Raw genomic sequence first — 25984 nt, 5'->3', positions numbered from 1 at the left:
TTCTAGAAGGTCCGTGTATCAGCCAAGATAAGATTCATCAAAAGCACTCCTTCATAAGAAAATTAGCAATCTTGCTTATATGTTTTCCTTAAATTTAAATGAAGCTAAATAAAATTATGAGAATATCATGTTTATTTTGAATGTAAATGAAGATGGTGTTTTGCACAATCATTCATACTATCTAGTGTAGAAAAGGCAGAAGACACTGATTGAAGATGGAAAAAAAATGACGGGTTTTGTATTGCTTTGTTGTAAATATTGCACATTACCAAATGTGTAAAAAAAAAAAAACAAAAAAAAACCAAAAAAAAAAAAAAAAAAAACCAAACCCAAACAAAACCAAACAAGCAAACAAAAAAAAAACAACAACAAAAAGAAAACACTAAGAAAATATATCAGACAAAAATTCAGTTGACACCGAAATACAGGGTTGGAAATAGCATAGCTTACTGAGTAGGTTTTAGTCCTTGTTGAGGGGACCTACAGTATGGTAGATTTAGTAGTGCGTTTTGCATAAATTCATTTTAAGGCTTTAAAAAACCCTGAAGAAATTTGTACTGATCCTATAATCTAAAATTTTATAACATATGAATAATTATCAGCAGTTGACATGGTGAGTTTAAGGTGTAACATTCTGAAAGCCTCAAACTATATAAAAGGGTGGGGTATTTTTCTGAAGGGATGGGGATGTTAACTGGGTGCTCTGGAAATGGTTCTGTTAATAGTCTTTCAGAATAATTCTGTGAATGTTCCTGGATCAGTGCTTAATTTCTGATTTCTTCTTTATTCCTTTCCTTCCCTCTGCTTGGCAGGATGTGGTATCTTGGCTTCTTTTCACAGCTTATAGCATAATCTTTGTAATGCATTTAATATTTTTGTGACCTTTTAGACTTTTTCCTACTTATTTTGGTTTAGAGTTGAAGTTACATTTGATTACGTGTATTTTTGCCTTAAGTCATCATCTGTTTCAATTTGATTGAGAAAGCCACAAGTGAGAATTGTATAACTGGATTGCATGGGATTCTTAACATTCTGAGAATTGAAATTTGCTTTAAAAATAGCTTGTCTCAGTTACCACCCATTGCTATAACTATTGTAATGTTCTTTCAGATGTAGTCGTGGAACTTGAAGGAAAACTTGGGTAGACCATCTGTTAGTATATTTATTAATATCAGTATTATAAAAAGCTAACCTAAGAACTAGGCTCTCTTCAACAAGGTACAGCTTTGGATTTTGTCCAAAAACAACTTTACCATGAGTCTCAGCACAATTTTACAGAGAAGTGGTATAAAATTATACCAAAAGATCACTAATTTGAGGAAGACATGTAACAAGTGCAGGTTATTAAAGCAAAATGATTACCAGTCTACTCTGGAAAGATACAGAGGTAGTGTTTAAGGTCTTGCAATGTCAGTGTGTTAGACGTGAGAATCACACATCATTTTGTGATGACTCCCTAAAGTACCTATCTCTGTTCTTTAAGCATCCATCATACTGAAATTAGTTGCAAAATCTTAAGCTGAAAATGCTGTGCTATACATTTTCACTCTGGAGAAACTGGGTTTGTGGAGGTTGACAACATCTCAGTAGGTATTGTCCTTTACCAGAGGTTCAGAAGCCATTCCACCCATGCTTTTAGCCCTCTTCAGGTCAGTAGCAGCCTATCTGACACGGTAGTAGGTGGTGGTCCAGTAAATATTACAGTTGACACCTGAGTGACCAGTTAGTGTCAGAACATCTGATGCATTTCTGAAATTATTTATGTTATTTTTGTGTATTTGTACAGCTTTAATTGTTCTTCAATGTCTGTAGGATCTGAATGAAGATAAGAAAGAAGGAAAAATACAGTATTGAGTAGGGTGGCTAAGGATATCATTTTAGTTGTTTGTAAAAGAGCGGTTCAACTGGGTAAAATCAATAATGCATAATATAGGATAATTGCCTGAAAGTAATTTGTAGTCATTAAAATTCCATGAATGAACATATAAATTTAATTTTGTTTTTATCCCAAGTGTCTAGGTTATCCTAGCTGCTTGAAAATGTGTATGTCAATGTTTAGATTTGTATGTTAACGCACTCACCAAGAAGTTACTGCAAGCCACACAGTAATTGGGATAAACAGTAACAAAATGCTGAAAACCTTTTATTCCAAAAAAAAAATCACCAACTCTTTTGCTGGGTACGCAGTCTGTGATAATGCTTCTTGCAGATGAGCAGCTTGAGTTAATAAAATTTCATGTGCATTGGAATCTGCTTTTTCAATTGTGTTTTTTACCACTTAAAAATAAAACACATATAAAATTAAAAAAAAAATCACCAATTTGTCAAGAGGTATATCATAAAAATATTCCTTTGGCTAAACTATAGTTATATAGTTTATAACTATACTATAACTATAAACTATAGTTTATAGTTATAGTATATAAACTATAATTAGATAAAAACAATATTTTAAAGTTTTTGTGATGACTTCTCAGTGCAGTACTGATTTCTCACCTTTTATAAGATGTAAAAATCAGTATCATTTTGTCAGGTAACAGGAGTAACCTTGTTTGTATGTACAATTTCAGCTCTGCAGTATGTAGTCCTTTAGCAGAGTTTGGGCCAGAGTAAACTTTCTGGCTTAACAGGAGGATCTTATTACTCCTGTTCTTAATCAAGAATCACTTTTCCTTAATTATTTATATTTTTCATGTCACCTATTATCCCAGGGTTGGTTAGTTTCTATAACTTTCATTTGTGTTATACAAACTTAGCAAAATCATGTTAACAGTGGTTTACTGAAAGTGTACCACTAAATTTTTATACTGAAAAATTGTTATTTATATAGTGTTCAGTATGTTAAGACTAGTTTTATTTCTTTGTAAATTTGAAACAAAGATAATGCTGAATCTGCAAACTGAATGGGTGCCATTCTCAGCTCTAAATCTACAGCATTACTTTCTTCTAGCAAAGTTGTTCACGTTAGTGTGTAGTAACTACACATAGACTTTGCTGAGGCGCTTTCATTCTCTGGCTGCTTTGAAGGTAGCTGTCCCTTAAAACACAGGAGAGTTGAATATCTTATTGCAGACTTAGATCTCAGTCTTGTTCTTTAAAAGCCATAAAATATTGGCTTTGTTAAAAAATGTCAGAGAAGGCTGTGTCAGAGCTTGACAGTATGTTTAAGTGGCTGTTTCCAGAGGCTGTGTCAAGCAGACGTTGTTCTGGTTGGATATGGATAATGATATATAAGTTTGAGTTCTTGGGCATGAAAATTGTCAGCCCTCAGTATCTTCTAAATGACTTTCTATTTCACAGAAGAGGGCAGAAAAGGAAAATTTAAATGGAACAATTAAAATACTTTGTTACTTTGTAAGACTTAAATTGCAGTAGGCTTCTATAACTGTGTTTCTGAAAAACAGGGATGATGTTGATCACAGCCTGTTTGCTGGTTCTCTTCTGGCTTATGTGGGGTGTTGGTGTCGGTTTGGGGGGCTTTTTTGTTTGGAGGTGGGGTTGCCTCCAACACACATGAGAGACATAACCATTATTTAAGTCCTTTACCCTTCTCTGAATATGAGGGGCTTGTGTAGTATTCTTAGAAATAGCTCGATCTCAGAGAGTATTCTTTCCATCTGTAGTCTGAAAGCTGATGCCTTCCAACACCATGCCTTTAAACATAACATAATTCATGGATGTGAGTGGTTGAATTAAATATTTATTAATTGAATTGCCTAGTTTTATCACAATAGTCTTATATACATGCTTCCAAATAAACAGTAAATATAAAGAAACAAGTATGAAGGCTTTTTTCACACCTGTATCTGATTGATATGTAAAAGCATCCCTTTGGGATCTACAAGAGGCTTAATTTGAATCCTGGAATAATAGTTTAATATCATGAAACGTGAGTAGAGTTGTAACTTTAATATTAATGAGTAGCACAAAGGTCCGAGTCACGTATTAATCCTATGATTAAATATCTTTTTAATTTTAAAACTAAAAGGATGAACTTGCACATGAAAGTATTTGAAGAGACTCAGTGTCAGTAGTTAGTACCTGCAGCTATTTCAGTTGCTGCAGATGAGATTATTTTATTTACTGCTTATCAGAGGCTAAGTTACAGAAGAATTTTAACATAGCACTGGTTCACAATATAAGCATTGACTATTAGAAAAGATTGAAAGGGATGCATTTACAAAATAAATTGTAATGTCATCCTGGCTTATATATTATGTTGTCATCTGTCTGCCATATTATTACATTAATATTTGAAATAATAAAAAAGATTACTATCCTAAGCTATTGAAGTAACCAGTCTTGACACTTAACACAAAGTTTATTCTTTGAAATAATTATTTGCTTATGAACACTCCCACAAGACACTAGTTAGTGAGGAAAAACTGAGATGAAGACTTCTGTCAGAATGTTAAACAAAAAAAAAAAAAATAGAATGAAGGCAGCAACACAGAAAATTCCCCACTACATTATAAGAAAATTGTCAGCAAAATAGACAAATGCTTGCAACAGGGTTCATTTAAAAACCCACAAACTTTAATATTTTGTTACAATACTTTCAATATGTAGGAGGAACTGTTTTGCATATAGCCGATACCAGTTGCCATTAAAAAGCCACCTTCTTTTGAGTGTAATGAAGAGCTGCTCCATATGCCCATGTAAATGTTGCCTTTATTGAGAACTTGAATCAAGTCAAATAATGAGTCCTGTTCAAAGATAACAGAACATATTGTTATAAGTTAGGGAGAGGTTGTCCAAGGGTACTATGGTGAAAAAAAAGTGAGTTTTTCTTTGGAGAGACCAACATGGACAGATATGCAGAAGTAGAACAGAGGGAAGACAGGCTGTTTAAGTTCTGTCAGTGCGTTGGGTCAGCTTGAGCACCTTGTCTGTCCTTCACCTCTATTTAGCTTATCTCACAGTAAAAACAAAATAACTTTTTTCTCTCTTCTGCATCTGGGTAGCTCACAGATATAAGCTGCTTCAGATACGAACTTGCCTTCTTGGTAGTGGACGTGAGACCTCTGACACATGATGTTTTATTTCATCAAGTTGCAAGTGCTGATAATGTTGTAATGGCATCTAATGGGGAAACAGTGTCTTAGTTCTGAAAGTCACTCCTGGTATTGTTGACTAGCACCAACATGGACTAATCAGTTTTCCTAAGTCAGAGGCAAAATGAAAAACAGGGACTTGGGGATGAACAGGACATTTAGGAAGGATTCCAAATGATATAGAAGGTTTGTTGGTTTTTAAAAAAATTGTGGTTTTGCTTTATGACTGTCAGCACAAATGGTATTCCTTCCCAAGGAAGGCAAAGTGTTTCAAATAGCACTGGAAGTCCTCTCCTTGATTATTAAATATACAGTCTCAATAACAATGTTATGAACTTTTCTCTTGAATTAAAACAGCTAAATGCTAATATTATTGTGTCTGATTGGAAAATTACCACTTCCTACAACACTTCTGCTGGTTTTGAGAATGAAAACTCTGAGATTTATTAAACAAGTCTGCATCTAAGGCATGGCCCTTAGCAACAAACAGGAAGGAATTAGCTTGAACCTGCCTGTAGGTTGCTTTTTGTTCTTAATCATCTTGATTAACCTGAGAAAAATCTGTCCCTTTTTAAGTCTTTGGGAGACTTGACCTGTTTTGTCCGTCTATGCAAGCAGTTTTATTCTTCTTGTCCCAAAGAAAGTCCCTTTCACCTCTAGTTTTACCTTCCTGTCCATTAAGTCTATAGGGAGCACATAAAACACTGTTCAAGACTTCTCACTGTTTCTCCACTCCCCTTAATAGAAGGAACTGTAGAAGCACTGATGCAGCGATGCAGAGAACACTCTCTTCTCCCATAGTATGCATGAAAGAATGTGACCAATGGACAAGAAAATACAGCTAATTCCGTCAGCTATAATAACCAGCTTTCTGCAAGGTAAAGAACCAGCCTTGTATCTGCCCCATGTCAATGGTGTTAGGTTACTCATTAGCCTTTCACACACAAGGTAGTATTATCTAGGTGCATATTTGAAGGTGTGTTCCTTTCGTACAGACTCAGCTGGAAAAAGACAACTTTAACTTCCTTAAATTTGAAAAGAAGCTTTAAAAAAAAAAAAAAGCTCATGGCACTCTTTTGATATCTAGGAGTAGTTCGAGTGAGCAGTTAAGATTTTCGATTAGGTACTCAAACATACTAGGAAAGTGAAGTTAGTGTGATGGTTTCAACAGACGAAATAAAAACCCCAGATCATAAAAAATATACATGTCCCATTTCATGAGGCATATTATTTTTTAAAGAAATTCTTTATAAGGAGTACTTACTAATTGCAAGAGCAGCTGAATAATGTGAACATAGAGCAGACTTCAGAAAGTGACATCTAAGTAACACAGGGGGATTTTTTATTTAAAGGTTTTTCAATGAGCTATATTCTTTATGGTGAAATTAGAAATGAAGTTTTTATCTACAAATTGCAATCTGATTTCTTCTTTAAAAGATCTTGGCTTAAAGTATAAGTAGTGGTATTTAGAGTGGCAGGGTTTTTTATTCTTATAATATTTTTTCCAATCTTTCTGAGTTAAAACAGTGTTTGCAGTAGATAAAATGCTTCTGTGAAGTAAAAAAAAGTTAAATAGGTTAAGCTCCTGAACGCTAAGTATATAAAAAGAAAAATCTAACATGCAAATTCTGGAGGGAAAGGAGCTTTCAGTTGCAGAAAGATACTTAGCTCTCCGTGTGATGTATTGTAAATTTTCTTTACTAGAGCTTTTCAATTCACATTATTTTGTGTTGTGCTACACTTTAAAAACAAACCAAAAAACTAGCTCACTTCAAAATATTGAGAAACAGAAATGTCCAAATTGATCAAATTTATTTTTCATTTCTTCTTCTGTGCTATGAAATTTTTTTTTTAAGCGGTGGGTATGATATTTCCACATTCATTCTTCTGTCTCATCATAAATTCCCTAATCTGTAATTGGGTTGAATATTGCCAACGTCTCTTCCAGAATGTTAAAATACATTTGAGGCTGTGTCTTGGACATTTTCAGGGGTGAAAAATAGCATGCTGAGTAGAATTCTTGTAAAATAAAAACAAAAGCTTATTAGGAGTTGACTAGCTTAGGCAATACTCTAAAACAGACGTTTAAAATAAGCATAGCACTTGCTGTTTAGGGAAATACAAGTTGAGCAGTGAGGGTGTCTTTAATGTTGTTTCCACACGTCCACCTTGTTTAATAGGCTTACTCTCAAGAACATTATGAGTAGGTCACTTTGAATGTCTGCAAGAAGAAATTGGCACCTCCCTGCAAAGTTATTACAAATAACTATAGCTTTTTTCCAGGTTCTTTCAATAATCTTTCCTAGTAACTTCAGAGGTGCTTCCCACTGTCATCTGCTTGTTTGTCACATCTTAGTAATTCACAAAAAGCTTGTCTGCTGAAAATGGCTCAAAAGTATGTGGCAGGTGGGAGAGAAAGTCTCCAGATTACTTGCCTGTGTTTTCTCTGCAGACATGTATGTTTGTCTTGTTCTTTTCCCCAGACCCCTCAGTGTGATGTTTCTGTCCCTAAGATATTAAATCACCTAGAAATTGTGTAACTTCAAAATTCAGTTGGAGTAAATGCTCACGCCAATAAGGTCAAGGAAAGGGACTTCCAGTCCATGTTTTAGAAACATTTATTTCTTCTGGGAATGAATACCATGAGCTTTGAAGGCATAATTAGGAAGGAGCAAGTCTTTGGTACTGTGAACAGCCTTATATTTTCTTTCAGTTAATGTTTTACACAGTATTTTCGTGATAGTTTGTTCCTTAGGGGAATTAAAAGAAAATTCAGTTTCAGGTATTGCCTCCTTATTTAAAAAAACCCAACAAACCTTTAAAACAATCATATAATTCAGTCAACACAAAATAGAGAATATCTGTCTGCAGTCACCTTTACCAATATATGTTTCTCAGTGCTTATTTGAAATCATGCGCAAAACTGTGTGCATGTTTAATTGGAAATTTTAATCTTTAACTCCATGGCATCCAAAATAGTTTTTTCCATAGGAGCTTTGTTCCATGGGTGTCTGTGGAGCTTGCTTCAGTTCAGTAGGTAGAGATGGCAGTTTAAACCATGATTGTCCTCTAATTATGGTTACAGGTGACCTGCATATGTTAATTTTAATCTTGGATGACCTTTTTATTTTATGTGCTGGTTCTCCCCTGGCCTTTCCTAGCAGGAAAATATTTCTAACTTTTGTAGACCTTCACTTTTTTCAGGTCACTTAATAAGAGATCAAGACTCTAAAACATCTTCTCTAACTGTTTTTCTTATGTGGCTAGATTTATCATCTTAGTTTATTTTGACATTAATAAATATATGTCCAAAGCGTTTTTACTTTGTTTGGTTTTCCCCTACCCACAACTTTTTAGGAATTGATCCCACTCATACTGTGTACAGCCTGCCTCCATCCTGAACCCAAAGAGAGAGATCAGCTTCTACACATACTGTTCAATTTGATCAAACGACCAGATGATGAGCAAAGGTGTGTTTGCGTTTGTGTGTTGCGGGACAAGAAGGAACTTTTTTTCTTTGTCAAAGAAGTAGAACTAACAGAAACTGGATATTATTTGATGATTTTAACAAAGTTTCACTTAAGCTGATGTTTTGCTGATATAATGTTGACATATCCATGTGGACTTCAAGACTTCCCATTTCCATGACCTGTAATTTCTCGTACTGAAATGTAAGAATATGCTTGGTAAGCTGCAGTGTAACATTTCAGTTCCTTTTTTGTTTAAAGATGAACTGAAATGCTTTGTTAAAAGGGCTTTAAGATCATAATTTTTAGCAATGGTTGATACAGAAATTAAAACAGCATTTTTAAACCTCTGTCGTAGCATATCTTAGTGATCTATATGTTTCTATGTTAACCATCATGTTTAGTTTAGGAAAATAGCATGAGAAAATAGTATTCTACCTACTTATGGTTCAGTGCTATGATAGCAATAAAAATTTCAGAAGACTGAAGCAATGATTTAGTTCTGACAAATGTTAAGAGCTTTGCTTTATTTTGGTTAAGACTTGAAGCAAAGTATACTTTTTATTTTGTTTTATAAATTTAGTTCTTCCTTAGTACTCTGGAAATGTGACTTAGTACACATCTTGGTAAGGATACCCTTAAGGTTGAAAGACAGTACCCTAGCTGGTATATTTCCTTCTCTAACTGTGGAAAGATTTTTCATATTTGATCTGTATATATTCCATTATATATTTTTAGAAATGTTTCCTAAAGCATCTGTATCTACCATTGCTCTATTATGTCTTCAGACAAAATGGGCTTTATGAAATAACTGGAAAGCATTTATTTTGAAGATTCTCTGAAATGAAAGTGTTCCAGTGTCTTTCTAAATTGTTCCCATGGTAAAACTTAGATATGAGGTACAATTGGAAGAGGTGGGTTTGGAGACAAAATATGCATCAACAAATAAAAGCAACGTGTAGCACAGTTGCACTATGCAGATTGAAATTGCAGAAAGATACAGTCCTTGTTCTACGTCACATTCATTAGAAGTCTGCTTCTGAAATGTCTACCATCATCTGAAATATTTTGTATGTTTGGTGCAGACTGAGAAGCTAAAGTTTTGTTGTGGTTCAGGGGGGATGGAATTTACATTTTGCTTGTAGCCTCTCATAGTTATTTTGTCACAGGATTGGTGGCCTATCAAGTTTTTCTATCTGCCTGGTTAGCTTCAGTTAAGTGTGTCTTTTCCAGCATCTAAGAAAGAGGAAAATCTAAGGTTCTTTTTCCTTTAAGTTGTTCATTCTTTGTTGTGAGTTAGAGATTTATATCTAGAAATAACTCGTGTTCATCAGAAATTTGGGAATAATATTCTTCTGTAACTCCCAGAACATAATGTGTATGCATAATACTCATAAAAATCAAACTTTAACAGGTGCTATGACACCTGAATGAAGAATAAGTAAACTTTGGTCAAATAAAAGAGATTCTGAACACAAATTAGATAGAAAATACCTATTCAGAATTTCAGTTATGTTTTTATACTTACATATTTGGATAGAAGTGTTTTATGCATGCTTGTTTTTTATCCAAATAAGTTTATTTTAGCAACCTTGTGTGATATGAAGTAAGCAAAGACATTCAGGTTTAGTCACCAGGACAATGGTATTAATTATCTCAGATGTTATTTGCTTATCTTCTGCTATACTGTACAGGCCTACATTGTACATTAAAGTAGCAGTTGATAACCAGGTGACTTTTTTAATTTGTGAAATGTAAGAGACTGAGATGTGACATTGCATTTCTAATAATGAACACATTAAAGTAAATATTTTACTTGAAGTATTTGACCCTGTAAAGTATGTTAACAAGTATGCAGAAAGCCTGTATTATATTTTTTGCCCATGTGGGAGGTTTTTTGGTGCATGAAGATACAGCATATTACCATAGTCTTCTATATTAGCGTTATATTTAACAAGGCCACTTATATCCTTAAGGCTTTGCTTATGAATGTACTATCCAACTTTTAAAAATGCCTATGAAATTCTCTTCTGCAAAGGAATAAATATGTGTTAGTTTTACTTAAACATCTTTCTGGACAATTATGTTGGTTTTAGAAGCCAGGGAGCAATGAAGAATTCAGAATAATGTTGGGGTCTTCTAGGACAAGGTTAAAACATAATTCAGAATGTGAACTCTTGAAGATTTCCAAGTAGTGTACCCAGAAGCAGCATTCTTAATGATAAGAAGCTAAAATACATGAAGCTTAGTGTATCTAGTATGGCTTTTCATTGATCATATAATACCACCTCTTACAGAACACACATAATTTACTGACATATTAAGGAAAGCTCTAGTAAGAAAGTTTTTAATATAACCTTGAACTATAAGATTGAATTGCTTACCAGTGCATGCAGTCGCTTTCTAAAACCTCTAAAAAGAGTATAGAAGTGTTAAATTATGTCTGTTCAACTCTAACTCTTGCCTTGTTCCTCTAGTGTGATTCCTGATTTCACTTTGGTTTCTATACTGATGAAGCAAACTAGTGCTCTGCTGAATCATACTGATTTGCCTTTATGTTTTTGCCTAACTGATCATAAGTGCATAAGCTGGAGAGAGCATTTTGAGGAAAGCATTCCCAGCATCTTGTTAACAAAAGAGATTATGACAATAAGTAGAAAGAAGTTTTTCCCATATCCAGCCTAGACTGAAATTTTTGCAACAGCTTAGTGTTAATATTTTTTGTTTCAGTGACCTGTTGTTGAGATCCTTACAGCCTTTCCTGCCCCTGAAATACTGTTGTCATACACTTTTAAGATGGTTACAGTAAAATATTTAAAATGTTATTTTTTAGTATTTTTTGCAATATCTTAAAGTTCTATAATTTATAGTAAAGGCAGAAGGAAATCTGAGTTAATTTTGAGATTTCATGGAACATTTTTGAGAAGGTTTGATTAAAAAAAAAAAAAAGAAAAGAAAAGGTTTTGGCTTTCCCCATTTCAAGTACAGACCATTCCGAGTGATTACTGTATTCTGCTATTTGCTTTTTTAATATCTTATAAAAGTATGTTCTGTTGCCCAATTCTGTAGTTAGGTGCAGTGTGTAGAAGCAAAGACAGGCATTCACGTAACTCTGTTGTTTGCTGTAGAACTCAGAATCACCACTTTTGTCTCCATATTTCTATCACATATCCTCTGTTGATTTCGTGAGCCTTATCTAATCATTGCATTTTTGTTTTCCCCCAGTATTTTTACCTTGATCAAAAGTCAAGTTCTCTGTATGTGATATAGAAGAAAAAAAAAAAACCAAAACCACACAATCCCAAAGAGCTTGCTCTGATTGTTGGCCTAAAGAATGCTGGGGAAAAAAGTAGTTTTAATAGGTTATTCCTCCTTGAAAAGATTCTGAAATTGAATGAGTCTTTTTTCTGGGTTGTTTTTTTTTGTGTGTGTTTTGTTTTGTTGGTATTTTTGTTTAGTTTCTTTTGGTTTTATTTTTCTCCAGTATCTTGTGTAACTGGTTAAGAAATAACCAGCAGATTCTCTGCCTTTCAACCTTAAGGGCATACTATTAGCTGCAGTAAATTATTTAGGAGTTTTGTTACCATTTCAGTGTCATGTTTAATTAATTCTGGCTTACTTTCTACAAAGTAATAATGAACTAATTCTCAGTGGTGTCCTAATCTTACTGTGGATGTGATAAAAATGAGTGTCTTAGTCCACACGTTATTGTTTGAAACTGGTTATTTAAGTGTTGATGTAGACACTAAAATTAAATAGAACTGGTAAATTGCATTCAAAGTAGGCATCATTCCAATCCTATTAACAGGAGAAATAGTTAGAAGTAAAAAATCTTAGCAAGATAAACACTCATTAAATAAAAGTTAAAATATCACAACTGACAGGTAAGTACAATTTTAACAAAATGTTAAAATATATCTCTGTGCCTATGACATTGATGGATCAGCAGTGGTTTCTTACAAACTTTGAGGAAGGTTAGAAAATGCAAGAATATAAATATAAATTACTCAAGGTGATCATAGATACTGCTGATTAATTGCTTTCCTATTATAATAGGTTTTAGAAGATTTCTGACTGCAGTCCAGTGTTTTGAGAGAGATAGTAGTAACTTGCATGTTAGAATGTTGCAAAACCATGTCATAAAAGAATTAACTTACTTGTTTGTTCAAAATTCATTAAATCATAAGAATGCTTCTAAATAAAAGTAGTATGTGTACTTGACTAAAATACTTCATAGCATGATAGTATTAAGTAACTTAGTGCATGATGTAATTTACTGTATGATGAATCATAGTATTCAGTAATAAGAATTAAATGAGATACTTAATCACATATTCTTCATCTCAGACATTAGTAAATCAGAGATTCCCAAATCAGGGATTCTTAGGCTCTGCTTCATGGAATTTGGGATCTGCAAGTTTCTGGAAAAGGCATATTAAATTGAAAACAAGATAGAATCATAGAATAGCTTGGGTTGCAGGGGACCATTAGAAGTCATCTAGTCCAACCCGCCCTGCAATGAGCAGGGATAATACTGGCTTTCAGTTTAAGACTTAGCTTTTAAGTCAGCGCGTGTGGTGTGAAATTTTAACTGTAGACAGCTACTTGTTGCCTGACAGCATCTGTATTTCCTAACGTGAAGAATATATTCTATGTATTATAGAACTTTATGAACAGACTAAAGCTTTGAATTTATGTTTTCAGACAGATGATACTGACTGGGTGTGTAGCATTTGCCCGACACGTTGGACCAACACGTGTAGAAGCTGAGCTTTTACCACAGTGTTGGGAACAGGTAACTGATTATTTTGTGCTTTACCTTGGAGAATTAGTTGAAAATTCATGAATGTTGAGTTTTATTTCTCTGAGGGGGAGGTGGTTCTAATTCTGGTTTTCAATGAATGGCAGTTCAAAGTATTTTTCAGAAGGATATTTGGATAGTCTTTATCCTCATTACATATACTTATATAACACTAAAAAGAACTCAGAAGCAAAAAATTTGTCAAAGACTAACTGGAGATTGCAGTTACCTGCATATATCTGCATATGTCTGTTGTATTGAAATGTAGATATGGACATGTTCATCATCAGTGTTGCCTAACCTATTGCCACGTAAGTGTCTTTATAATTCGTATTATAATTTCCAGACTGTTGAAAATCTGTTTTCATTCAAAGATTTAATTTGATGATTTTTATGTTGTATGAAGTCCCTGAAGCAGTGTCCATACTTCAGATAGTTGAAATTCTTAAAAAGAAAATTGAAGACCATAGTCAGACATAAGTCTCCTGTAGATGGGTGTGATTTCACACCTGTAGGATCAGGCTGAAGTTTATGTGTGATTTCTAGAATCACAGTGACCTTTTCCACAGACATTGTAAGTTAACAGAAATAACTGAACAACCAAACTGAAATGCTCTTACTGTTTCATCTGAGGCATAGAAACAGAACACATGAATTCAGGTGAAAATGCATGTTATTTTCCTACCATAATAATGATGGAGTTCATCATTGCCTAAAAAAACAGCTAAAAAATAACTAAGCCATTACAGAGTGATAATGCTTGCTTTGATGGGGCACAGTCTTTCTGGTCTGATAATTGTCTACTGTTTATTGCATGTTGCATCCATCTGTGTTTCACAATAAAGTCTGAGCTTTAATAATCTCAATGCTTTCTGACAGTAGAAGTACATATTATTTGTGCTTATATGTGTGACTGATGTATATCTATTGATTAAATGAAGGACTCACGGCAATAGTAGTTGAACACAAAATAAGCCATGCTTTGTTTTCTTAGTCCTTCTCACCTCAGTAGGAGCTCATCTTCATCATAGCAGTTTCTTGGTAATTGCTGATGCAAAAGAGAAACAAGTCCAACTGTAACAGTACTGCATGTCAGGCTGCCAAGCCATATGTCATCATGCATTTATTTACTGCAGTTTGCCAGACTGTTTGCAGTACTGAAACCAGGTCATTATTTTCTCCATCAAAATACCAGCTGAATCTCATTGTCACAAGATTGAGTTTATAGAATGAACTCAAAAATACACATAGTTTTCTACCTTTTCTCAGTAGATGCTTCAATCATGAGAGTGTTCATGCAGTTGATCTTCAACCAAAATCTATTTACAAATGCAAAGGACTGGGCCTTCAGAAGATTCAGCATTTTCATTCACATGTTCAGGAGCACAGAGTTATCAAGATAGTCTTTGTGATATTTTCTACCTGTTCTTTTCAGGTAGAATTTGGAAGCTGCCTCAGTTGTGTTTAGAATGAGGCTCTGTGAATGCTAAAAGTTCCCTCAGAACTAGGAAAAGAAATGGTAATAAACAGTTTACAGTTACGTTTAAGTTTCCAAGGGCTAATAATCTTACATGAATACAAACCTTGTACAAACTTGAGTCTTTTTTTCCTCCAGTGTGTCAGGATGTCTCTGTGATATCAGGGGTGATATTTATATTGCATTGCCAGTCCACCTAAACCAGTTGAAACTAGTCTTTGCTGTTCCCCTCAAGTAGGCATTCCTCCAGAAGGCAAAGTGTGTCACCATTACCCGCATGGAATTTGCATTCGGAAAGATGGCACATAGGTCAAAGATACTATAGGTATTAAAGCAGCCTGCTGCATGCACATAGTGTTTCTCATCTATGAAATCTTCATACTTCCAAGCAGTGTTGCAGGTGCCCTACTGATGAATGAATGCACAGTAGTGATAGATGCACTCAAAGAATGTTCTCCCATGCTTGAGACTTCAGTTAAGTCCTGAGGCTCATGATGTTATGAGGCAGACTGACCTCTGAATATAGTAGTGACATTTGCTTTCTTCCAGTCCTCAGGAACTTCCCCCATTGCCACAACATTTCTTTGATTGTCAAGAGTGGTCTTGCAATGACAGCAGCCAACTCTCACAGCACTGATGGGTGCATCCCCATCAGGGCCCACAGACTAGTGTCTATCCATTTTGTTTAATTGTTAGCTAACCTGGTAATTCTCTACCAAAGGTAGATTTTCCCATGAGCTCTAGGGGCGTGGGTTTGCTGAATGCAAGCCTTCCCAGTAAAGACTGAGACAAAGAAGGCAGTGAGTACCTTGCTCTTTTCCTATGGCCAGATCCTTGTCTTACCAGGGCTATACACTGCGTAGCAAGAGAGAGAGAAACAGTAGCACCACATGTGTATCCTGTTTTATCTGACAGGATCAAACTATTCACTTTTCCCTCTCATCATTTTACCCTAAATTTTAAGTTCACCAAGTGTATTGAAACATATCATGTGTTTTGTTGTATAATCATTACACTGACCATTAAAGCTGACTCCATTAGGATGCAAACTGGGTTCAGAATTGTCAATCTCAAATTTATAAGGCACAATTTTCTAATGGCGTTTGAGTGGACAGGGGAGGTAGGCAGCACAGGGTAAAGAGGTTCTTGGGCATAGGAGCTGTTTTTAGTCACTCTTTAGAGCCATGACATACTTATGCTGGACTTGAGAGCAGAACTTCAATAGCATGCAAATACTTCTTAACTTAGTACACATGCCTTTTTTTTGACCCCAGTTTCTCAGCAAGTTCTGGGCAGCTGTGCTACACTAGTTGTCTCAGAGCACTAGAGGGCACTTGCGTAGTTCTTAGAAGAACTTACTCCTGAAAGGCTACACAAGAGAAAATATTTCATGACATGCCAGCTCAGAAGTTACTCATATTCTTGGGAGTCCAGCAGCCCATACACTGCTTTCCACCTTTTTTTTTTTTTTTTTTTATTTCACGTACATTGCATACTGCTCAGATTCTTCTCTTACTACAAACTGTGTTTTATTGAACAACTAGTAAAGGCTGTATCTTCCTTGTCCTTATGCCTCAGTGCAAGGATTTGAGGGTGTTTAGTACCCATGTGCAACTTCTACAGGCACAGTCAATGTTTATCTAAGAGGTGCAGACATATTCCTCTGTTGCAGCTCATTCTGACCACATTTTGAGTACTGATTACTGCAAAGCAAATAGCCATTCTATTTCTCTTTACCAGATCAACCACAAATACCCAGAGAGACGGCTACTGGTAGCAGAATCCTGTGGAGCTCTAGCACCTTACCTTCCAGTAAGTATTAATACTGACTAAATACTTTGCTAGTGAATGGAAGGTAAAAATCTGTTGCATAATGTAAATAACCTTTATCATTTTAAATATTCCTGAGGGTGTATGTTATGCATAGACAGTCACGTTGTCTTCTACTTCATATCATACATGTGAGATTCAATAAAGGACATTAAGGATGAGATAGCTTATTATAAAGGAATACAGCTCAATCTAGCTATAAAATGTCTTTTGTTTCAGTAAAGATGAAGTAAAGTTCATTAGGACCAATTAAGGAAATAATATCTGAAAAAATAATTGGCACCCAATAATAGAGTTCTTCAGACACTGGAATGTTACATGAAGAGTGCTGCCAGTCAAAAGAAGCAGCAAAATTAAGTCAGTGGCAAACTAGAATTACAAGCTTCAGAGAAAGGTGAAAATAACCCAAATTAAAACCCCACTTCTCCAATTTAGCAATGGAGTGATTAAAGATTCCCTTTAAAGCTTAGGCCTATAGTAGCTTTTTTGCTTTTAGTTACTTTTGTTACATGCTTCCATATGAATTGAAGGACCTGAGTTCCCTGCTTAGTAGGACAAAACACTCTAATGAGGCTACTGACATTTTATATTCATTCATCTTCTGTTGTGGAAACTGAATGCAAAATATTCCATGGGATCCATGGTTGGAGGAAAGTATTTTGTTTGTAAGCACTAATAGAAGTGCAAGTTATTTACAAAAATTGCTACATACCCATGTTTCTTGTTTAATTGGATTTAACAAGTATGTTTCTTGTTTACAAATAGAAAGAAATTCGTAGTTCGTTAGTACTTTCCATGCTGCAGCAAATGCTAACAGAAGATAAGGCAGATCTGGTACGAGAAGCTGTGATCAAAAGCCTTGGCATCATTATGGGATATATTGATGATCCAGACAAATATCAACAGGTATTGTTTTGTTTGGGTTTTGTATGTATGAAATGTCTTTTATATTTATTTCATGAATGGGGGATGCATATTTTCATGTACTTTTAATAAATCTTTTCAGATACTTTTAAAAATTTTGCTGGTTTATGTGGATGTTGATTTTATTGTATCATCAAGACTGAAAAAGATACATATATGTACAAGTATCATTAGAATCTCTGGTGTAGGCCTTGTATAGAAGCTTCTCTAATTCATAATTTGCCTTCAAGAACATATCACTTCATTGGCTACCTGCTGCTTTTAGCCAATTTGATATCTTCACTTGCTAACAAAGATTCATCTACTACAACAAAGCGTACTTGTAGTTCAACTTAATACTGCCGAATAGTGTTTCAGATAAATGAAAATGAGGAACTTCTAAGCCTGTCTTTGAGTTTTTGAATGCAGAGTGGTAAAATGTGTTTGTGTTAATTCTGATGACTTGACTGCAGAGAAATACTAGCGGGGTCAGTGGAATGCCTCCTGTTCACCTTTGTAGGTGGGCTGGAAATACCTGCTGAAAGGCCTCCATGTACTACATTCTTTTATTTTTATTACTGTAAAAATTTTAAAAATAGATCATGATGTTTTCCTAGGCTGCATGTTTTGTGTAGAAAACTATGTGAATTGTAGAAAAAGTAATTATATTCTTTGTTTTGCCAGGGCTTTGAACTGCTGCTTTCGGCTTTAGGAGACCCTTCAGAACGTGTAGTTAGTGCAACGCATCAGGTATTTTTACCTGCTTACGCTGCCTGGACAACAGAACTAGGAAACTTACAATTCCATCTTATACCTACACTGCTTAATAAAATTGAAAAATTGCTCAGGGTATGTGTTCAACTGTTTCTACTTTGGAGAGTTTTCTTTGTATCTTTATTACTTATGCAGACTTTTAAAAAAAATACAAAAATGTAAATAATTGTTACTTAATGTTTTATGGGAGAAAAAATTTTCTGGAGATTTTTGTTATAACTCCATAACTTTTACTTGTCCCTTGGAAGAAAGGAAAAAACACCACCACCAAAACGCTTGAAAACCCACAAAGAAAAAAACAGATGCTTCTTTAATATTGTTTTACTTTATTGCCCAATAATCAAAGTGCAGTTCAGAAAACACTTGCTTGAGGCTGTGACCAGGTGCTGCGTGTTATTCTGAGTACATTTGCCATATATTTCAGTTGTTTTAAAGTGTCACACAATGTGGTTTTTAATAGAGTGCATTGTCTGTTAAACAAACAAAAAAGTTAGAATTGAATGGTTAAGTGGTTTGCAGTTACGACCCACTTTGCCCACTTGATTTGGTAGATAACCTATTTTCCAGATCTTTCCACATCTCATAATGATCTAACACACTTAACCAAGGTGCTTATTTTCAGAATACAGACACCTACTTTATTCAGTTTCTAGATGCACTGGTCTTTAAGACCAAGGAATCCCATTTCCAAAATATGCTGAAAATGTTTATTTCAGAATATTTGTATGTTCATTGATATGAACCACTAAATGTCAAAGTCTATATTGCTTGAATCTTTGAGTGCAAGTGAGTGACTTAAGGGTGACAAGAGGATTTGAATGCTGACACAAAGTAAGCTTGTGGTTAGGATAAATTACTGTATAATTAGTGTCTGTATGTAGACGCTCATCACAGATGTGTTGATCTCTTGCCAGAGAATGCATGCCTAAGCAACAGATCATCCAAACCAAAAACTTTAAGTAAATGTCCTATTTGTTTCAGGAAGGAGAACATGGCTTGGATGAACATAAGCTCCACATGTATCTGTCTGCTCTGCAGTCATTAATTCCTTCACTGTTTGCACTGGTGCTACAGAATGCACCTTTCACGAGCAAGGCTAAACTTCAGGGAGAAGTACCCCAAATAGAAGGTAAATTATTAATTTCTGATATGTGGAATTTTTATAAACTTAAGTATAATTTGGTGACAAATCTCAAATCACTATTAACTGCAAAGGAAGAATTTCAGAAAATAGTCCGTAGTCCACATTTACTTGGGATTTGTGTGTATTTAAGGTTACTACATAGACATAAGTTGCAGAATCTATGTGTAAACTTCACATTTTTATAGCACACTGTCTGTACAATAAAGATTTAAACTTACGTCCCCAAGCCTTTTTGTTCTAATACACCTATTCTTTATGTTGTATTTTCATATATAGCAAGTACAGAGAAACTAATTCAGGGAAACTCTGTCATGTTGTGCATTTCCTTTCTTTAATGTTGCTGAGTTGACAGAGAGAATTTTTTTTTTTTAAGGCAGATTCCAGCATAGGAAGATTTGTTTTGATTTGTCATTACTTTTCTCTTTGTTCTGTTTTTCCCTTTTTGGGAAAACATCTTTCTACTTCCTTTCCTCCCTCTCTTCCTACTGCATTCCTATGAAAGAAACCAGTCTGACATAAACCCTTATCAGATACTTTACTAATTACAAATGTCAGCTTACTGATGCAGAAGAAATATGTAAGTTGTGAAAATTTATGAAATGATTGCCAGTAAAGAAGAACTAAATGGTATCCTTTTGGATTTTTTTTCTGTGTTTACTCAGCAGTGTAACAGGCAAAATGGCTTGTTTGTGCACAGTAACGTAGCTTTATGTAATCCAATGAGAGACTTGCAATGAGCTACTTTGTTGTCCTAATACACAACATAAATTGTAAAAAAAATAGTTTTGCTTTCTGATTTGCCTCTTAAATGTTTTTTCATATTGGTCTCCCTCAGCAAATCCTTAAGTAATGCTTCCTTTTTCCTCCCATTTCTACACTTAACAGACCTGATTATCACAAAAAAAGTTTTTATTTGATCTCTCATTATTTCTTCCTACTTAAAAGAAACTTTTGAGAAAGCAAAGTAATCCTTAATTGGACTTCCTAAAGGTTTCTGAAGAATTGACTTCCACTAACAGCCAATAATAGCTCAAGAAGGTGGGCTCAGTTTCAGTTAATACTTACAAATAAAAAATTTTATGAAGTGGGAAAAATGCAGGCTAGTGCAAGAGCTTCACCATCTGTTATGTATCTATGTAATACTTTAGGAGACTGAACGGCCTAATACTGAAGTTACACTTAAATCATCAATCCTAGTCTGTAGAATGTTTTCTCCTGTTACAAATACTTTTTACAGATATTGGTAATACCTGACACATGCTGATAATAGTGCTGTGTGTGAAGAAGCAAAGAATGGGTAACAGCTTGAAAGGAGAATGTGGAAAGTAGCTAGTGGTATGTTGTTCTACGATATTAATGTGAAGAAGTTAAACATGCCATGGTAAAACTCATTTGTCTGACTTGAGTCATTTGAAGATGAGCACTTTTTCCTGTAGTAGCTACTATTTAAATAAGGAATTCAAAAATGTCAGGCTTCAGCCTAGTCTGACAATTTCTTCCTCCACAAAATTGGATAGAAAAAATCTCATGTATTTTTCACTAATCCAGTAGCATTGCAGGAACCACAAACCTGTTTTCTTGAATTTTGCAGTAGGAAAGATGATGTTCTTGTTGCTTAACTTTCATTGCTGAATCATTTCAAGTATGCTTGACATGAATTGAGAATAATAAAAACAGTGTTGGTGTAGCAGGCTTTCAATCCCCAGATATTTCAATGGTCTATAATTTTTTTGAGGTCTTGCTTTTTACCTGAAAATTGCTCTCCTCTGATAATTCAGATAATCAAGGAGATGGGAAATGGAGTGCAGAGTGTCAAAAGCTACTTCATATATAAGTATTGAAGCAGTTAGGTGATTAAAGTGTAATGATAGAAGTTGGGAAACCTTGCCTGGAAGTCACTCCTCTGTAAATCTGTGGTGTGTTCTTTGGGATCATAGAATCATAGAATAGTTAGGGTTGGAAGGGACCTTTGAAAGGCCATCTAGTCCAACCCACCTGCAATAAGCAGGGACATCTTCCACTGAATCAAGTTGCTCAGAGCACCATTCAACCTGACCTTGAATGTTTCCAGGGTTGGGTCACCTACCATCTCTCTGGGCAACCTGTTCCAGTGTTTCACCACCCTCATTGTAAAAAATTTCTTCCTTATGTAGTCTGAATCTACACTCTTTTGGTTTAAAACCATTAGCTCTTGTCTTACTGCAACAGGCCCTGCTAAAAAGTTTGTCCCCACCTTTCCTGTAGGCCCCCTTTACGTATTGAAATGCTACTATAAGGTCTCCCCAGAGCCTTCTCCAGGCTGAACAACCCCAACTCTCTCAGCCTTTCCTCAACAGGAGAGGTTTTCCATCCCTCTGATCATCTTTGTGGCCCTCCTGGTCTTGATCCAACAGGTCTGTGTCTTGTACAGGGGATTCCAGAGCAGGATGCTGTACTTCAGGTGTACATCAGTGTGTAGCAGAGGGGCAGAATCACCTCCCTCAACCTGCTGGCCATGCTTTTTTCTATGCAGCCCAGGATATAATAAGCTTTCTGGGCTGTGAATGCGCATTTGCTTGTTCATATCTAGTTTTCCCATCCACCAGTTTTACCTCCAAGTCCTCCTCCACTGGGCTGCTTTCAATCTCTTCATCCCCCCAGCCTGTATTGATACTGGTGATTGCCCTGACCTAGTTGCAGGACCTTGCACTTGACCTTGTTGAACCTCATCAAGTTCACATGGGCCCACTTCTTGAGTTTGTCTAGGTCCCTCTGAATGGCATCCCATTCCTTGGGTGTGTCAACCGCACCGCTCAGTTTAGTTTTTTGCTGAGGATGCGCTCAATCCCACTGACTGTCACTGATGAAGACATTAAATCCCTGAGGGAAACGAGACCCCTGAGTGACTCCATCTGGACATTGAGCCATGGACTACTACTCGCTGGATGTGACCATCCAGCCAATTCCTCATCCAACAAAAGGTCCATCCATCAAATCCATATCATTCCAATTTAGAGAGAAGGATGTTGTGAAGGACCATGTCAAAGGCCTTACAGAAGTCCAGTTAGATGGCATCCATAGCTCTTGCCTTATTCACTGTTGTAGTCGCTCCATCGTAGAAGGTCACTAGGTTGGTCAGGCAAGATTTGCCCTTGGTGATGGCATGCTGGTGAAAATAATTCCATAATCTCTCTGTATCAGTGTTTTCTCTTTTTAAGTGAAGGTTATGTAATCTCTTCAGAGATTGATTCAGTTCACTGATTTTTAAAAAACAATTTGATAACCTTACATAGGAGGCACCCAAGAGATTCAGACTTTCTTAGCTATCTTACTGACCTCACCTCCAAGATATTTTCATCTTCTCTGGTTTGTGATCACTTGTTCTCTGCTGTTACAGTCACTAGATTTCCTCGACCCGCATCACCTCTTCAGGATGTGGCCATCATCATTGGAAGCCGCGAACAATTAGCAGTGTTGTTGCAACTGTACGATTATCAGCTAGAACATGAGGGTACCACAGGCTGGGAGACTTTGCTATGGGTAGTCAATCAGCTGTGAGTAAATTTGTGTATTATGATTCCTAATTTTAAAATGTATCAAATGTAATAGCATGTAAGCATGATTATGCTGACATTATCATTAAACTTAGGAATTTTAGGTATGATTGTGTTTAAGAATTATTAAAGAAGAACAGAATGAATCTTTTAAGCATTTTAATTTTAATGATGAATTGACTTTGATTTTATTCCAAAAACATGAACTATCTATAAGAATGTGTATGCAACTACTTGCTCCAAAAAAATTGTTTCTTTCGCCTTTGCACTAGTATGGTCAATTCTCTGTTGAAGTGAAGATTGTTGTATTCTGAATATCTCATGAAATACACTGTTCTGCAGTAACAGATGTTTGAAAATATACGTCAGACTTCTGGCACTTAAACCGTTGCCTTCTTCAAGGGTCAGGAACAACACAGAACATGTAGATAGTTTTATTAGAACCAGTAGTGCGCTGTGTGTGTGTGTATTTCTTGTTATAAACAGTAAATCTACAGAAGTATGACAGGAGAGAAACAAAAGATTAGAGTGGTGTTTAATATCCTTTTGTTTCCTTATTTTTTAGGCTACCACAGCTTATAGAAATAGTTGGCAAGATCAATGTAGCATCAACTGCCTGTGTCCATGAGTTCTCTAGATTTTTCTGGAGACTCTGTAGGACCTTTGGGAAAATCTTTACAAACACTAAAGTAAGATACTACCTTAAATAATTCTACAGAAAGAATAGCGTGATAATATACATTCTCCCTGTTTACGGTGTGGCTGAATACCTGCACTTTTTGTGACCATTAATACTTGCATGCCACGCTGATCCTTTCCATAAGTACATTTAAATCTGCTCTCTTTAAACCTCTATTTGCATCCTTTCGTAATGGCCTTCTCATCATCCCCAACAAGGAAGTTTGTTGTTTTCTGGTTTTGTTTTTTTTTTTTTTTTTAAACTGTATTCTTCATATTTGCTTTATGAATGGCATAAAGATTGGGAGAGATAATCCTAATGCTGGTAATTTAATAATTTTCTTTCTTCAGAAGAGCATACTGTTCGCTGTTTGTGGCGTACAGAAGACTTCAGCCTGTACATGATTGGAAATCTAAAATTAATGCTTTCCCTGCTCAAAATACTTTCTGTAGATGGTATCTAAATATTTCTACCAATGAAATATATAATTTTTCTCAATAAAATAATTTCTGAGTATAATTCAAAAATATTTTAAAGGAAAATTGTAAAACATGAGAGAATTACCTAAAGAAAAAATTGCAAAACAGGGCTAGCATCATGTGCTGCCTCCAGAGACATTAAAAGCAGTCTCTGGTCTTTGAAAGCCCCTTCTGTAAATTATCTTTAGAACCCTTGCTTCTATGAAGTTGTTCTGATACTAATTATCACAGCTGTATTTTGGAAGGGAGCACTTCATGAACAGTAAAGATATAAAATAAAAAGCTTTTTTTTTATTTGTTTAACATATAGCTTGGTAAAACCATAAAGCCTAAAGCCCAGCTAAGCATGTTGCCAAGAGACTTCAACTTTTGGTATCAGGAGTGCTAAATACCGCTACCTCAGTGTTGGGTAGTCAGTAGAAATTTTTACTCTCTTATGTCATACTTTCAATTTTTGTAACAGCTGGCTATGCTTTTTAAAGTTTTTTTTTTTTTTCCTTTCTGTGTGTTAAAATGTCCTTTTTCTGTTGTTTTGTTGTTGTTGTGTTTTTTGGTTTTGTTTTGTTTTTTTTTTTTGGTTGGTTGCTTTTTGGGGTTTTTTGGTTGGTTGGTTGGTTTTTTTAAATTCTTAATTTTTTCCTAAGTTAATTGACACTGGTAATAGGTTTTCTTATGTGGGATTCATGATCCTTTGTATAGGTAAAACCACAGTTCCAGGAAATCTTAAGATTGTCTGAGGAAAACATAGGTAAGTAGCTTTTTACTCAAATGAATAAAAATGGATCTTAACCACAACTGGAAGAAAACTTTCAATCTCTTGTTCAAGTAACATTTTCAGACTGCAATTCTCAAATTTGTCATCTTTCTGAAATGTTGAAAATCTAATCCTAATCTGAATGGAACACTGAAGTTGTACATTGTGTGTGTATAAAGTACAAACAGAATCTCTAATCCAAATACCACTTGAGCATAATTTTAGCACGTGTGTGTCTATACGCATATATATGTATGTAGATTCTTCATGTGTATAGAAAAAGTGAATATATGTAATACTTATAACACAGACATATAGATACACCTCACATATATATAAAATATATAGTATATCTACTACATGTGCACATATATACAGTATGAGTATATAGAAAACCTAAATTCTTCACTGTGTTTCATTAGATTCCACAGCAGGTAATGGAGTGCTAACAAAAGCCACAGTTCCCATCTATGCAACAGGGGTCCTTACATGTTATATTCAGGTAGGTTCGGTTTTCTGTTTTGTTAAATGTATAATAATACATTAAATTTTCTGTACCCAAAACCCCTTACTGTTTTATTTGAAAATTTACAGTGCTCTTGTGCTTTGAAGATAGGTAATTAAGTGTGCAGCTGTTATCACATTTAGAGCAAAGTTTTCTAGTTGGGTTTTCTACTGCATTTAGATGATAGTCATCAGTGTTAAAACCTGAATTCAGTAAATTTTAAAATGACATCTGGCATCTTTACCACTGCTGCCTCTCAGACATTGACAGCTGCCATGTGCCTTTATCAAAAATATTAATGTTATTCCATAAACAGGTTCTTGGACATTTAATTGTGACCCCTCCAAATATAATTTTGCAGAATTTACTGAAACAGATAAGCAGGTTAATTGCCATTTTGGGCACAGTTAGAGTCTTAAAATTTTAGTGTTACCTAGAACTAAAATAAACACTCCGTAACTAATACCTAATCCTCCCGTAACCAGCAGTTATGGACTGGCATATACGTAGCTTACAGGAAAAAATAAATACTTCAGCATCTCACGAATGTTTAGTGGACTCTGCGCAATCACAAACTGTCAGGA

At 35.1% G+C, this 25984-nt stretch overlaps 1 protein-coding gene across 8 annotated transcripts in view; it reads left to right on the top strand.

The window, feature by feature from the left end:
* The window catches only part of RELCH (RAB11 binding and LisH domain, coiled-coil and HEAT repeat containing), an 80912-nt gene that overhangs the window by 33036 nt on the left and 21892 nt on the right, over positions 1–25984 (top strand). For 7 of the 8 annotated variants that reach the window (XM_042806765.1, XM_042806762.1, XM_042806761.1 and 4 more), the window contains 10 exons: positions 8412–8524; positions 13226–13316; positions 16540–16611; positions 17395–17535; positions 18217–18381; positions 19288–19435; positions 22827–22983; positions 23549–23672; positions 24841–24889; positions 25318–25397. In XM_042806765.1, coding sequence (XP_042662699.1) covers positions 8412–8524; positions 13226–13316; positions 16540–16611; positions 17395–17535; positions 18217–18381; positions 19288–19435; positions 22827–22983; positions 23549–23672; positions 24841–24889; positions 25318–25397 — 1140 coding nt within the window. Of the gene's footprint in view, positions 1–5819; positions 5933–8411; positions 8525–13225; positions 13317–16539; positions 16612–17394; positions 17536–18216; positions 18382–19287; positions 19436–22826; positions 22984–23548; positions 23673–24840; positions 24890–25317; positions 25398–25984 lie in introns of those variants that run through there. The other variant, XM_042806764.1, reaches the window with a different exon arrangement.

Source organism: Tyto alba, unplaced genomic scaffold (genome assembly GCF_018691265.1).
Source record: "Tyto alba isolate M040663 unplaced genomic scaffold, T.alba_DEE_v4.0 Super-Scaffold_48, whole genome shotgun sequence".
Lineage (NCBI taxonomy): Eukaryota > Metazoa > Chordata > Aves > Strigiformes > Tytonidae > Tyto > Tyto alba.
Note: the sequence above shows the minus strand (reverse complement) of the source record. Positions and strands in the feature narration are given on the sequence as shown.